The following is a 16303-nucleotide window of genomic DNA, read 5'->3' on the forward strand; positions in this document are numbered from 1 at the left end:
ATTTTGTGGGACAGGGATGATGGTCGGCTTCTTGAAGCAGATAGGGACCTCAGATTGTTGTAGAGAGAGGTTGAAGATGTCTGCGAATGCCCCCGCCAGCTGATCCGCGCAAGACCTGAGTGCTCATCCGGGTACCCCATCCGGACCAGTGGCTTTCCGAGGGTTGACCTTCAAGAAGGCTGCTCTGACGTCTGCAGTGGTGACCTCGGCTCTCGATGACCTCTTGCTCAAAGCGGGCATAGAATGCGTTGAGCTGATCAGGGAGGGGTGCATTGGAGCCGACGATTTTACATGCCTTCATCTTGTAGCCCGTTATGTCTTGCAGACCTTGCCATAGTCGGCGGGAGTCCGTGTGGCTGGCCTGGGACTCGAGCTTGGTCCGGTACTGTCTTTTGGCACCTTTGATGGATTTCTTTAGATCATATCTGGCTTTCTTGTAGAGGTCAGGGTCGCCTGACTTGAACGCCTCAGACCTAGACTTCAGCGAGCAGTGGATATCCCTGTTCATCCAAGGTTTCCGGTTGGGAAACACGCGGATTCGCTTCTTTGGCAGACAGTCTCCGACACACTTACTAATGAAGTCAGTTACTGTAGTGGCGTACTCGTTCAGGCTGGTCGCAGAGTATTTAAATACTGACGAGTCCACTGACTCCAAGCAGTCCCGTAGGAGATCGTCCGATTCCTCAGACCAACAATGCACAACTTTCTTTGACGGATTCTCCCGCTTCAGTTTTTGCTTACAAGCCGGGAGCAGGAGCACAGCCTTGTGGTCAGATTTGCCAAAGTGTGGGCGGGCGATAGAGCGGTAGGCATGTCTGATATTTGAGTAGCAGTGATCCAGGATGTTTGGGCATCTGGTGGAACAGGTGACGTGTTGGTGGTAATTTGGTAGTACGCTCTTGAGCTTGGCCTGATTGAAGTCCCCGGCCATGATGAACAAGGCCTCGGGATGTTTTGTTTCTAGGTTACTTGTGGTGGTGAATATTTAGTTCAGTGCGATTTTCACTTTCGCATGGGGTGGGATGTAAACTGCCTTTTGTAAGGGCCCCGAAGAATCCAGCACGAGTTTTAAGGATACAAAATAATAAAGTTTATTTACTATAACAATATATACATAACAGTAGCAGTAACTTCCCTTGCTACCTTCTCCTTCCTGCCGGTTCCTGGACTGGCCAGCTTATTTATAGTAGGAGTTTCTCCGCCCCCCTCATTGGGGAAGTTCATACTCCCACAGGATTGTGGGATAGTCATTAGTCCCCAGCCAATCGTCAGTAGGCAGGTTATAACATCCCTCCCCCCCCAAAGTCCAAGGAATCCACCGTAGGCCCTGGCGAAGGAAGGCGTCGAACTCGTTTGGCCGCAGGCCGGACGCCATTTGCACGCGGCGCTGGATCTGACAGCGTATAACGAGACGGAGACCGGCGCATCCGTGATGAACGGCGCGGTTGTACATCCACAGCCTGTGGACCCGAGGATTCCCCCTCTGATTCATCCTGTGTCTCCATCTCAGAGTCAGAGTCTGCTGCCTCCGTCATGTCAGCGTCTCTATCCCCATTCGGTCCCGTCACGACCTGTGCAGGCTTTGAGTGAGGCACCAGTGGAAGATTTGGAGGACTACCTTCCCTTGTTTCTGGTCTTTGCCGCTGTTGAACTGAGCTCCGGGGGCGGGGAATCTTTTGCGGGGATGATCTTCTGGACCGGACGTGGTCTACATGTTTTCGCTGGAGACGACCCTGGGCTTGCACTTGATACGATATAGGGCCCGTTTGGCGAAAGATTACACCAGGAACCCATTGGGCACCACCAGCAAAATTCCGCACGAATACTGGGTCACCGGGCGCAAACTGCTGAATCGGACGATGCCGAGACAATCCCGGTCCCTGCCGTTCTTGTGTGCGGCGTACTTTTGCGCCAATGTCCGGGAAGACCATACTAAGGCGGGTGCGAAGTCTCCGGCCCATTAGGAGTTCTGCGGGAGCTACCCCAGTCACTGTATGGGGGGTGGTCCTGTACGTAAACAAAAACCGAGCCAGTCTCGTGTCCATTGATCCGGAAGACTGCTTCTTTAGGCCTCTTTTGAATGTTTGCACTGCACGCTCTGCCAACCCATTTGAAGCCGGGTGGTAAGGGGCAGTGCGGATATGGCGGATGCCGTTCATCTTTGTAAACCTAGCAAACTCCTCACTCGTGAATGGAGTGCCATTATCCGTGACAAGCACCTCGGGGAGGCCATGCGTACTAAATGATAAACGCATTTTTTCAATTGTTGCGCAGGACGTTGTCCCCTGGATCTTATGCACCTCCAGCCATTTGGACTGGGCGTCAATTAGCAGAAGGAACATGGATCCCTGAAAAGGGCCTGCGAAATCTGCATGTAAGCGTGCCCAAGGCCGCCCTGGCCATTCCCAGTGATGTAGGGGCGCGGCCAGCGGAAGCTTCTGATGCTCCTGGCAAATGGAGCAGTTTTGGGCCACCTTCTCAATGTCGGTGTCGAGGCCTGGCCACCAGACATAACTCCGGGCCAACATTTTCATCTTGGTCACGCCCGGATGCCCATTGTGCAAGTCTGATAATATCAGCTCCTGGCCTTTTTCCGGGACAATCACACGCGTCCCCCACAAGAGGATGCCGTCTTCCACGCTGAACTCTGACAGCTTGGAGAAAAATGCCCGAACTCGCCTGGGAGCTGTCTATGCTGCCCACCATACAGGACTATGTGCCGAACCTTTGACAGGACTGGCTCCGTCTGGGTCCACTCACGGATCTGTGATGCCGTGACAGGCAAGGTGTCCATAAAATTTAGGGTTGCGACCACCTCACCAGTCGTGGGGGTCGACATGGGGCCGGTCGATAAAGGCAATCGGCTCAGTGCGTCGGCATTTGCTATCTGCGTCCCTGGTTTGTGCTCCAGAGAATATTCATATGCAGCAAGCAACAAAGCCCAGCGCTGGATCCGTGCAGAAGCAATGGGCGGTATTGGCTTATCTTCTCTGAAGAGTCCCAGCAGGGGCTTATGATCAGTCACGATAGTGAAATGGCGGCGGTACACATACTGGTGGAAGCGTTTCACCGCGAAAACCACTGCCAGGCCCTCCTTCTCGATCTGCGCGTACTTTTTCTCCGCTGGAGTCAATGTGCGGGAGGCGAAAGCTATCGGTCGCTCGGCCCCATTCTCCATCTTGTGGGACAGGACGGCCCCAATACCATACGGGGATGCATCACATGTGACGAGCAAAGGCTTTCCCGGATCATAGTGGGTTAGTAACCCAGACGACGACAATTGTTGCTTTACCCGCCGGAAAGCAGGTGTGATTTTTCTTTAGCAGCAGGTGCAAGGGGGCCAGCGTAGTTGCCAGATTGGGGAGGAACTTCCCGTAATAGTTTACGAGACCGAGAAAAGAACAAAGATGCGAAGTATCAGTCGGGGTGGGGGCATGTTGAATTGCACGCACCTTCTCTGCGACGGGGTGCAGACCCTCGCGGTCCACCCGATAACCGAGGTAGACTACTTCTTTTGCCTGAAATACGCACTTTGTGTGACGTAAACGGACGGACTCCAGCCTCCGAAAGGCGTCTAAGGACAGCCTCCAGATTTTCCACATGCTCTTGCTCCGACGTCCCTGTAATCAACACGTTATCTAGGTAGACACCCACACGTGGTAAACCTCTCAAAATGCCCTCCATAAGACGTTGAAAAATTGCGCAGGCAGAGGATACTCCAAAGGGCAACCGTGTATATTCATACAGGCCCCGGTGTGTGTTAATTGTTACATATGGTCGGGAGGCAGGGTCCAGCTCCAACTGCAGGTAGGCGTGACTCATATCTAATTTTGTGAATGAGAGTCCGCCTGCAAGTTTCGCGTAGAGATCCTCTATGCGAGGCATTGGGTATCGGTCGAGTCGGGAAACTATTCACTGTAAGTTTATAGTCGCCACACAAGCGAACTGTGGCATCTGGCTTCATTACTGGTACAATTGGTGCTGCCCAGTCAGCAAACCGGACGGGCCTGATAATACCCAAACTCTCCAAACGAGTGAGCTCCCCTTCTACCTTCTCGAGCAAAGCGTAAGGCACTGGGCGCGCCCGGAAATAGCGCGGCGTGGCTCCTGGTTCAACTTGGATACGGGCTACGGCCCCTTTTATTTTCCCCAAACCAGGCTGGAATACCTCTGGGTATCGTCCTAGCACCTCAGTCAACCCTCCAGAAACTGTTTGGAGGATGTGCTGCCATTGCAACCGCAAATGGCGCAACCAGTCCCGACCCAACAGGCTGGGCCCATGGCCACGCACTACGATAAGTGGGAAATGCCCCTCCTGGCGTCCATAGACAACAGGGGTCATTGTAGTTCCTGCAATGTCCAGTGGTTCCCCCGTGTAGGTGGCCAACCTGGCCTGTGAGTCAGTTAATGTAAGGGTCTGTATACCCTGCTTGATGCGGTCGAATGTCCTCTGGGCGATCACGGAGACCGCTGCGCCAGTATCCAACTCCATCTCCAGCGGGTGGCCGTTGACCTGTACTGTCACCTTAATGGGGGCCACACGGGGAGCTGCCACACAATACAGCTGCAGGCAGTCGTCCTCCGTCTCCACGTCCTCAGGAGTGGTCGCCGCAGGTTCATCCACATGGAAGGTACGGCCTCTGGGCTGGTCCCAGTTACGGCCCCTGGGCAGGTCCCAGTTTCGGTCGGAACGACGGCGCCTCTGGCGTCCCCAGGACCGCCGTCCGCGACAGGGTCGGCGCCTACAAGTCTGACACGGACATGGCTCCTCATCCATTGGCTCTGGAGAAGGCTCCCTTCGGGGAGGAATGTCCGATGGCCACTGGCGTCGGTCTGGTCGTTGCCTCGCCCAAGGTACCGCAGGAGTGCGGGGGGACGTTTTTGGGCAGAAAGGGTTGCGCCCCAAGGCATGCACTTCCATTCCCTGTAGCTCCTGTACTCCTCGCTCTGCGCTCTCTCGGGACAAGACTATTTGTATTGCCTGTTGAAAAGTCAATGTTGGCTCCGCTAACAACTTTCTCTGGGTGGCCGCAGTGTTAATACCGCAAACCAAATGGTCGCGTAACATTTCTGACAAGGTCTCACCATAGTCACAGTATTCCGCAATTCCACGTAGCCTGGATAAAAAATCGGCAAGGGATTCTCCAGGGGTCCTCTCAGCGGTATTAAACTATCGTGGACGGGGTTGGGTTAAAGTGTTGCCCCACTAAATTTACAAGTTCATCAAACGTTTTGGTGTCCAGCGCAGCTGGGTACGTAAGGCTCCTAATCACCCCAAACGTATGCGGGCCGCAGGCGGTGAGCAATATGACCACCTGGCGCTCGTTTTCGGTGATGTTGTTTGCCCGGAAATAGTAACGCATCCGTTGTGTGTACTGGTTCCAGCTTTCCAGCGCAGCATCAAAAACATCCAAACGTCCGTACAGAGGCATGGTATAATAGAAAACAACTTCCAACCTGTATCCAACAAAAATCCAGGGAAGTGGCTTCAGCAGTGTCGACAGCTATTCACTTTTACCTTCGTCGCCAGTTTTGTAAGGGCCCCGAAGAATCCAGCACGAGTTTTAAGGATACAAAATAATAAAGTTTATTTACTATAACAATATATACATAACAGTAGCAGTAACTTCCCTTGCTACCTTCTCCTTCCTGCCGTTTCCTGGACTGGCCAGCTTATTTATAGTAGGAGTTTCTCCGCCCTCCTCATTGGGGAAGTTCATACTCCCATAGGATTGTGGGATAGTCATTAGTCCCCAGCCAATCGTCAGTTGGCAGGTTATAACACTGCCGTCAGGATAACGGAGCTGAACTCCCGCGGAAGGTAGTAGCGGCGACATTATAGCGTCAGGTATTCTAGGTCCGGCGAGCAGAAACTCGCCAGTGTTGCTACATCTAGGCACTAGAAGGTGTTGATTAGGAGGCAGACCCCACATCCCCTTGCCTTGCCTGAGGCCGCCGTACGGTCCATTCGGTGGATTGAGAAGCCCTCTGGTTGTAGGGCATAGTCCAGTGAAGCAGGAGTGAGCCATGTCTCTGTGAAACAGAGCACACAGCAGTCCCTCAGTTCTCTTTGAAAAGTGAGTGTGGTCTATAATTCCCTGCTTTCTCTCTACCTCCCTTTTTGAATATCAGAGTGACGTGAGCTACCCTCCAATCTGCAGGGACAGTTCCAGAATCTATAGAATCCCGGAAGATGACCACCAATGCATCCACTACTTCCAGAGCCACCTCCTTAAGCTCTCTGGGATACAGATTCTCAGGCCCTGGGGATTTATCTGCCTTCAATCCCATCAATTTTCCCAGCGCCATTTCTCTACTAATGTTGATCTCCCTCAGTTCTTCCCTCTCACTAAACCTTTCATTCTCCAACATTTCTGATTTGTGTACTCATTGTGGAGACAGAACCAAAGTATGTATTCAATTGCTCAGCCATTTCTTTGTCCATTATTATGCATTCCCCTGTTTCCCAGAAGGATGTGGAGATTTTAGAGAGGGTGCAGAAGAGATTTACCGGGATGTTGCCTGGTGCGGAGGGCATTAGCTATGAGGAGCGGTTGAATAAACTCGGTTTGTTCTCACTGGGACGAAGGAGGTTGAGGGGCGACCTGATAGAGGTCTACAAAATTATGAGGGGTATAGACAGAGTGGATAGTCAGAGGCTTTTCCCCAGGGTAGAGGGGTCAATTACTAGGGGTCATAGGTTTAAAGTGCGAGGGGCAAGGTTTAGAGTAGATGTACGAGGCAAGTTTTTTACACAGAGGGTAGTGGGTGCCTGGAACTCGCTGCCGGAGGAGGTGGTGGAAGCAGGGACGATAGGGACATTTAAGGGGCATCTTGACAAATACATGAATAGGATGGGAATAGAGGGATACGGACCCAGGAAGTGTAGAAGATTGTAGTTTAGTCAGGCAGCATGGTCGGCACGGGCTTGGAGGGCCGAAGGGTCTGTTCCTGTGCTGTACTTTTCTTTGTTCTTTGTTCTAACTGTAGTGTCGGTCTTTATGTTCCCTGCAAGCTTCCTTTCGTACTGTACTTTCCCCTTCTTAATCATTCCCTTCGTCATTCTTTGCTGAATTCTAAACTGCTACCAATCCTCAGACCTATTATTTTTCTTGGCCAATCTGTCTGCTTCTTCCTTGGATTGGATACTATTTCTAATTTCCTTTGTAAGCCATGGATTGGCCCTCTTATCCTTTTTGCTTTTGTGCCAGAGGGTCAGTACTGAGGGAATGTTGCACTGTCAGAGGGTCAGTACTGAGGGAATGTTGCACTGTCGGAGGGTCAGTACTGAGGGAGTGCCGCACTGTCAGAGGGTCAGTACTGAGGGAGTGCTGCACTGTCAGAGGGTCAGTGCTGAGGGAGTGCTGCACTGTCAGAGGGTCAGTACTGAGGGAGGACCGCACTTCAGAGGGTCAGTACTGAGGGAGTGCTGCACTGTCAGAGGGTCAGTACTGAGGGAGTGCCGCACTGTCAGAGGGTCAGTACTGAGGGAGCGCCGCACTGTCAGAGGGTCAGTACTGAGGGAGTGCTGCACTGTCAGAGGGTCAGTACTGAGGGAGTGCTGCACTGTCAGAGGGTCAGTACTGAGGGAGTGCTGCACTGTCAGAGGGTCAGTACTGAGGGAGTGCTACACTGTCAGAGAGTCAGTACTGAGGGCGTGCTGCACTATCAGAGGGTCAGTACTGAACCGCTGCAGTCCCTGAGGTGTAGGTACACCCACTGTGCTGTTAGAGAGAGAGTTCCACGATGTTACCCCAGCGACAGTGAAGGAACGGTGATATGTTTCCAAGTCAGGGTGGAGGGGAACCTCCAGGTGGTGGGGTTCGCAGGTATCTGCTGCTCTTGTCCTTCTAGATGGTAGTGGTCGTGGGTTTGGAAGGTGCTGTCTAAGGAACCTTGGTGAGTTACTGCAGTGCATCTTGTAGACGGTTCACACGTGGTGGACGGTTTGAATATTTGAGGAATGGGGAGCAATCAAGCGGCTGCTTTGTCCTGGATGGTGTCGAGCTTCTTGAGTGTTGTTGGAGCTGCACTCATCCAGGCAAGTGGAGAGTATTCCATTACACTCCTGACTGGTGCCTTGTAGATGGTGGACAGGCTTTGGGGGGGGGTCAGGAGGTGAGATACTCACCACAGGATTCCTAGCCTTTGACCTGTCCTGTGCTTTGTTAGTTTGGATATCCTGAGGTTGTGATGGGTGCTTTAGAAATGCACAATCTTTCTGCTCTCGTTACAGATTTTAGAAACACGGGTGGTGAGCTTTCTGACTATCCAAAGTCTAAGATCTCTGAGCCGTCCCATATCATTTCACAGCCCTGGGTGTTGCTCGGACAGAGGGACAGCGATGCCTTGAGGGTAAATGGGCAGCAATTGAAGGCTCATTTCAACCAACTGCCCACAAGCCTTCTGAGGTCAGAGATACTCAGAGACAGGAGACTCCAGACTGCTCAGAGGAAACAAAAACTGCTCTTCAAGGTGAGAATATGAGAGGGTCTATCTCTCTCTGTATCTCTCTCTCTCTCTCTCTCTCTCTCTATCTCTCTCTCGCTCTCTCTCTCTCTGGGTTGATGCTAAAGCTCTTCAGGCACAGGGCCCCAGCTCTGCTCTGGCTGTGCTAGCTGATGGCAGCCAGTTTGAAGGAGTGGAGCCTCCTCTTGTTTGGAAAGAGTGCATTGTTGTGACACCCTGGGTGTGTGCGCGGTCATTGTTGTGACACCCTGGGTGAGTGCGCGGTCATTGTTGTGACACCCTGGGTGAGTGCGCATTCATTGTTGTGACACCCTGGGTGAGTGCGCGGTCATTGTTGTGACACCCTGGGTGAGTGCGCGGTCATTGTTGTGACACCCTGGGTGAGTGCGCATTCATTGTTGTGACACCCTGGGTGAGTGCACGGTCATTGTTGTGACACCCTGGGTGAGTGCGCGGTCAATTCCAGCCCCACAGGCCCCGGAGTCCCAACACAAGTGAATTAATCAAAAATCTGTTTCAAGTTTCTGAGATATTGACCCTTGAATGCTCCATTGAGTTACAGGCACCAGATTTGCAAGTGAAATACCACAACTGTTTATTTATCACAAAAATATGGGCAGCACGGTAACACTGTTGCTTCACAGCGCCAGGGTCCCAGGTTCGATTCCTGGTTTTGGTCACTGTCTGTGTGGAGTCTGCACGTTCTCTCCGTCTCTGCGTGGGTTTCCTTGAACCCGCGTTGCTGGTCTTGTTCTGCATTACAAGCCATCCGTCTTAGCCACTGTGCTAAACCAGCCCCCTGTTGGGCCATTAATGAGGCGAAGGCCACAACATCTGCCTCCGCGCCTGTTTACAACCCCGGCTGGTCCGACACCCCGAATATGACCTCCAGAGGGCCCGGGTCCAAGATGTCTAGGTTTTACCCGCACTTAGTAAAGGAGGCTGGCCAGGCTACAATCACTCGATGTAGATATCTTCTCTGGACTTTGAAACCCAGGGTCCCTTCTTGCGATGGTTGTGCCTGGGGACTTAAAGTCTTTAATGGGAATAAATAGGATATTCCTGTTTAGTCAGGGTGATTCAAGTAAGATCCATTGCCCTCTGAAACACTCCCATCCAACCAGCTACTAGCGCATTATGGAATCTGACGGCACCTTTTGTTTGTACTGCTACAGTACTGCTACAGTGTTCGTTACATATTCATATATTCTAGTTCTTTTGTGTAAACGTAAGTGGTGTGGTGAATATATAGTACTAGTAATTCACCAGTGTATTAGTATCATGTTCTGCCATTGTGTTCCAGCTATGTTATGTTGTTGACCCTGTGGGCTCCACCTATGGGCCATTGTGTGGCTTCACCCACAGGGGGATATGTTGGGGCCTGTACGGGCTCTGCCCATGGCTCCTCCCCTTGAAAGGAAGTATAAAGAGCAGTTGACCTGTAGGCGGTTCACGGTATTGTACCAGTCGCAGACAGGCACTGTTCTAAGCTGATTAAAACCACGGTTTACTTCTCCTTGTGTCTTTGAATGAATTGATGGTCGCATCAATTTAATCAGCTTAAACCCAACTATGGAATCAGCCCTCAAACCTGATCGACTGGAACTCGATCTGCAGGCTGCGGAGGCGAGAGAAATTTTTTTGCACTGGCTTCGAAGCTTCAAGGCCTCCCTCGCTGCCTATTCCACGCCTTCCGTCACCGATGAACAGAGGCTGAGCCTCCTCCACGCACGGGTGAGCCATCAAATCCCTGTTCAACTCGACGAGGCCTCCTCCTATGCAGATGCCCTCGCGATGTTCGAACGCCTATACGTACGGCCCGTGAACGAGGTCTACGCGCGACACATCCTCACCACTCGCCGCCAGCGCCCCGGGGAGTCACTAGATGACTACCTACATGACCTCAAAGTTCTCGCACTCAACTGTAATTACCAGGACATTACGGCCACTCAGTACATGGAACTCGCCGTCCGAGACGTCTACGTGGCGGGAGTCCGGTTGAATTATGTGAGACAGCGCCTGCTCGAAAGGGGGGCCCAGGATCTGGACGACACGGTAAAGTTAGCCACCTCTCTGGAAGTTGCGATTCAGAGCCTTACTGCTTACCCGGCTGACCACGCGACCCCCTCGTGGGCCCCCGACCAAAGACTACCCCAGGCCAGTGCCGCGCGGCCGCCCGCCCATCATGGGGGGCTACCCTGCTATATTTGCGGCCAGTCTCAACACCTCTGACAGCACTGTCCGGCCCGCAACGCGAATTGCAGCAGCTGCGGGAGAAAAGGACAATTCGCCAAAGTCTGCCTGGCCAGGTCTAAGAACTCTAACTCACAGACCTGATCCTCAGACTCACAGGCCCGCAGACCCCGCAGGGTGGCAGCGTGTCTGCCGACTCCGCCCCCTGCAGATGCCTCAGCCTCGTGCTATCAGTAGGGGCAGCCATCTTCCAGCCCTCACAGCACGTGCGACTCACAGGGGCCTCCATCTTGGCCACCCTCCCCACTAGGCCGGCCACGTGCGATCCATGGGGGCCGCCATCTTGAAATGAAAATGAAATTAAAATCGCTTATTGTCACAAGTAGGCTTCAAATGAAGTTACTGTGAAAAGCCCCTAGTCGCCACATTCCGGCGCCTGTTCGGGGAGGCTGTTACGGGAATCAAACCGTGCTGCTGGCCTGCCTTGGTCTGCTTTCAACGCCAGCGATTTAGCCCTGTGCCAAACAGCCCCCAATCTTGGACGCCATCTTCCCCACCGCCCGCCACGCTTGACCAACGGGGACCGCCATCTGCTACGCCGCTTGACGCGTATGATCAATATGGACAGACATCGCGGGGCCGCCCCAGCACCTCCGACCACTCCGCCGGCTAACCGCAGCTCAGCGCGGTCACCCTGGACCAGTCGCGACCCAAGCACCTCCGGAGCTCCATGATGGCCGTCCGGGTTAACGAGCACGAGACACCTTGCCTCTTCGACTCCGGGAGCACAGAGAGCTTCATTCACCCGGACACGGTAAGATGCTGCTCGCTCCCAATTTTTCCGGCGCAACAAACCATCTCCCTCGCCTTTGGGTCGCACTCGCTGGAAATCCAAGGGTGCACATCTGCATCCCTAGCAATACAGGGTGCTGAGTACGCTAACTTTAAATTATATGTGCTCCCAGACCTCTGCGCTCCTCTCCTATTGGGACTCAACTTCCGATGTAACCTCAGGAGCCTAACCCTGAAGTTCGGGGGGGCCCCTACCCGCACTCACCATCTGCAGCCTCGCGACCCTAAAAGTCGACCCTCCCCTCTCTTCGCAAACCTCACCGCTGACTGCAAGCCAGTCGCCACCAGAAGCAGGCGGTATAGCTGCAGGACAGGGCGTTCATTAGGTCTGAGGTCCAGCGTCTCTTGCGGGAGGGAGTCATCGAGGCCGGCAATAGCCCCTGGGGAGCTCAGGTGGTGGTCGTCAAGACCGGGGAAATGTTCCGGATGGTGGTTGATTACAGCCAAACCATTAACCGGTATACGCAACTCGATGCGTACCCCCTTCCCCGGATTGCATACATGGTAAACCAGATCACACACTACCGGGTATTCTCCACGGTGGATCTGAAGTCTGCATACCACCAGCTCCCAATCCGCCCGGAGGACCGCCACTACACGGCTTTTGAGGCAGACGGCCGCCTTTTCCATTTCCTCCGGATCCCCTTTGGTGTCACGAATGGGGTTTCGGTGTTCCAACGAGCAATGGACCGAATGGTGGACCAGTACGGGCTGCGGGCCACATTTCCGTACTTGGACAATGTCACCATCTGCGGCCATGATCACCGACGCCAACCTCCACCGATTTCTCCAAACCGCCCAAACCCTCAATTTCACCTACAACAAGGAGAAATACGTTTTCCACACAACCAGACTAGCCATCCTCGGCTACATCGTGGAGAACGGGGTCATAGGGCCCGATCCTGACCGTATGCTTCCCCTCCTGCAACTCCCTCTCCCTCACTGTCCCAAGGCCCTGAAGAGGTGCCTCGGGTTCTTTTCATATTATGCCCAGTGGGTCCCCAATTATGCAGACAAAGCCCGCCCACTAATCAAGGCCACCATCTTTCCACTGGCGACTGAGGCCCGCCAGGCCTTCAGCTGCATCAAGGCGGACATTGCCAAAGCTGCGATGCGCACGGTGGATGAGTCCGTCCCCTTCCAGGTGGAGAGCGATGCATCAGAGGTCGCTCTCGCCGCCACCCTCAACCAAGCAGGCAGACTGGTAGCGTTCTTTTCGTGCACCCTCACCGCCTCTGAAATTCGACACTCCACGGTCGAAAAAGAAGCCCAAGCCATCGTGGAAGCCGTGCGGCACTGGAGGCACTACCTCGCTGGTAGGAGGTTTACCCTCATCACCGCCCAACGATCGGTAACCTTCATGTTCGACAATACGCAGCGGGGCAAAATCAAGAACGATAAGATCTTGAGGTGGAGGATTGAACTCTCCACCTATAACTACGATATAGTATATCGTCCTGGAAGCTCAACGAGCCCCCAGATGCCCTGTCCCGCGGCACATGCGCCAGCGCGCAAGATGACCGACTACGGGCTATCCACGATGACCTCTGCCACCCAGGGGTCACCCGGCTCATCCATTATATCAAGGCCCGCAACCTGCCTTACTCCACCAAGTAGGCCAGAGCTATGACCAGGGACTGCCAAATCTGTGCGGAGTGTAAACCGCACTTCTATCGACCGGATAAGGCCCACCTGGTAAAGGCATCCCGGCCCTTTGGACGCCTCAGTATCGATTTCAAAGGACCCCTCCCCTCCAATAACCGCAATACATATTTCCTCAACATCATAGATGAGTTCTCCCGCTTCCCATTTGCAATCCCCTGCCCCGATATGACCACGTCCACTGTCATTAGAGCCCTGCATAGTGTCTTCACCCTGTTTGGTTTCCCCAGTTAAGTCCACAGCGACCGGGGCTCGTCGTTCATGAGCGACAAACTGCGTCAGTACCTGCTCAGTAAGGGCATTGTCTCGAGCAGGACTACCAGTTATAACCCCAGACGAAATGGGCAGGTGGAGAGGGAGATCGCGACGGTCTGGAAAACCGTCCTACTGACCCTGCGGTCTAGTTATCTCACTGGCAGGAGGTCCTCCCCGATGCGCTCCACTCTATCAGGTCCCTCCTTTGCACGGCCACAAACGAGACTCCTCATGACCGCTTGTTTGTTTTCCCTAGGGGAGCTACCTCAGAGGCCTTGCTCCCGTCCTGGCTGAAGACACCGGGACCAGTCCTCCTCAGAAAACACGTCAGGAGCCATAAGACCGACCCTCTGGTAGAGAGGGTCCAGCTCCTACACTCCAACCCCCAGTATGCTTATGTCGAACACCCCGCTGGCCAACAAGATACCGTCTCCCACTGGGACCTGGCACCCGCAGGCTCCACCACCACCGTTACCATCACCACCGCAGCCCCCCCCACTCTATCCCGCTCAACCTACCATGTCCAGCGTCCCTGCCCCTATATGGCTCCAGTGCTCCCTCCCGCCCACCACACCGGTCCACAGGAATGAAATTCAAGAAGAAATGCTCCCGGAGTCCACGCCTGTGCCCGCACCGGCCCCACTTCCGCTGCCAGCACGGATGAGCCCGACACCCGGACCAGCAACAACACCAGTGCTTCAGCAATCGCAGCGCACAATCCGTGCGGCGGACCGGCTGAACTTATGAGCCCGTCACCCCTGCCGGTCTTCAATTTTTAACAGGGGGTGAATGTGGTGAATGTATAGTACTAGTAATTCACCAGTGTATTAGTATCATGTTCTGCCATTGTGTTACAGCTATGTTATGTTGTTGACCTTGTGGGCTCCACCTATGGGCCATTGTGTGGCTTCACCCACAGGGGGATATGTTGGGGCCTGTACGGGCTCTGCCCATGGCTCCTCCCCTTGAAAGGAAGTATAAAGAGCAGTTGACCTGTAGGCGGTTCACGGTATTGTACCAGTCGCAGGCAGGCACTGTTCTAAGCTGATTAAAACCACGGTTTACTTCTACTCGTGTCTTTGAGTGAATTGATGGTTGCATCAAGTGGGTAGTCACAAAGTCCATAAGATAGTAATGACTTTATGTTTTGACTGGAGTGTTCTAGCAGACAGTCAGTATCAACTTGGCCAGGGCCTCATGTGGCAGTTCCTGTTCCTGGCCTGTGTCTTGTCAGCCTGTACCCAGTAGCACAGAGCAAACAGTGATTACCACCTATTAAAGTCCTGAAGCATTATTTCACAGGAAGAATGACGTGACAAAATATCAACAAAATCGTCCAGATTCTTTTTCTTTCTTCTTTCATGGGACATGGCCACCTCTGGCCAGACCAACATTTGCTGTCCTGTTTCTAATTACTGAGGACAGTTAAGAGTCAACCACATTGCTGTGGGTCTGGAGTCAAATGTAGGCCAGACCAGTTAAAGGTGGCAGATAGAGTCAGAGAGTCAGACAGCATAGAAAAGATCTTTCGGCCCATCACTGGATATCCAGGGTTCCCTGGATTTGTTGATCCAACCCGTATTCTTGATTGGAGCGTGTTGGCCCTGTATTCGCCCTATTTCCATCTTGAATGCATACCAACAAAAAGCAAAGATCAGGAACAGGCCCTTTGGCCCACCAAGCATGCGCCGATCACGTGTCCTACCTAGACCAGCTGCCTGTATCCTTCTATACCACTGTTCTGTCACAGATTTACTTAAAAGTGTCTGCTCCAAACCACTCTGGCCAAATCATGAAGGAACGCCTACTGATGCCCGGGAAGGAAAGCCCGCTGATGCCCGGGAAGGAACGCCCGCTGATGTCTGGGAAGGAACGCCCACTGATGCCCGGGAAGGAACGCCCGCTGATGTCTGGGAAGGAACGCCCACTGATGTCTGGGAAGGAACGCCCGCTGATGTCTGGGAAGGAACGCCCGCTGATGTCTGGGAAGGAACGCCCGCTGATGTCTGGGAAGGAACGCCCACTGATGCCCGGGAAGGAACCCCCGCTGATGTCTGGGAAGGAACGCCCGCTGATGTCTGGGAAGGAACGCCCACTGATGCCCGGGAAGGAACGCCCGCTGATGCCCGGGAAGGAACGCCCGCTGATGCACGGGAAGGAACGCCCGCTGATGCACGGGAAGGAACGCCCGCTGATGTCTGGGAAGGAACGGCCGCTGATGCACTGGAAGGAACACCCGCTGATGCCCGGGAAGGAACGCCCGCTGATGTCCGGGAAGGAACGGCCGCTGATGTCCGGGAAGGAACAGCCGCTGATGTCCGGGAAGGAACGCCCGCTGATGTCTGGGAAGGAACGGCCGCTGATGCACGGGAAGGAACGCCCGCTGATGCACGGGAAGGAACGCCCGCTGATGCACAGGATGGAACGCCCGCTGATGCCTGGGAAGGAACGCAGGCTGATGCACGGGAAGGAACGCCCGCTGATGCCTGGGAAGGAACGCCCGCTGATGCCCGGGAAGGAACGCCCGCTGATGTCTGGGAAGGAACAGCCGCTGATGTCCGGGAAGGAACGCCCGCTGATGTCTGGGAAGGAACGCCCGCTGATGCACAGGAAGGAACGCCCGCTGATGCACGGGAAGGAACGCCCGCTGATGCCTGGGAAGGAACGGCCGCTGATGCATGGGAAGGAACGCCCGCTGATGTCTGGGAAGGAACAGCCGCTGATGTCCGGGAAGGAATGCCCGCTGATGTCTGGGAAGGAACGCCCGCTGATGCACAGGAAGGAACGCACGCTGATGCACGGGAAGGAACGCCCGCTGATGCACGGGAAGGAACGCCCGCTGATGTCTGAGAAGGAACGCCCACTGATGCAC

The 16303-nt window shown here is 54.0% G+C and overlaps 1 protein-coding gene across 1 annotated transcript in view; it reads left to right on the forward strand.

Annotated features, from left to right (window-relative positions):
* The window catches only part of LOC140391352 (dynein heavy chain domain-containing protein 1-like), a 225875-nt gene that overhangs the window by 141890 nt on the left and 67682 nt on the right, over nt 1-16303 (forward strand). Inside the window, exon 10 of the mRNA XM_072475931.1 lies at nt 8237-8475. Coding sequence (XP_072332032.1) covers nt 8237-8475 — 239 coding nt within the window. The remainder of the gene's footprint in view (nt 1-8236; nt 8476-16303) is intronic.

The sequence above is a fragment of the Scyliorhinus torazame genome, chromosome 15, assembly GCF_047496885.1.
Source record: "Scyliorhinus torazame isolate Kashiwa2021f chromosome 15, sScyTor2.1, whole genome shotgun sequence".
Taxonomy (NCBI): Eukaryota; Metazoa; Chordata; class Chondrichthyes; order Carcharhiniformes; family Scyliorhinidae; genus Scyliorhinus; species Scyliorhinus torazame.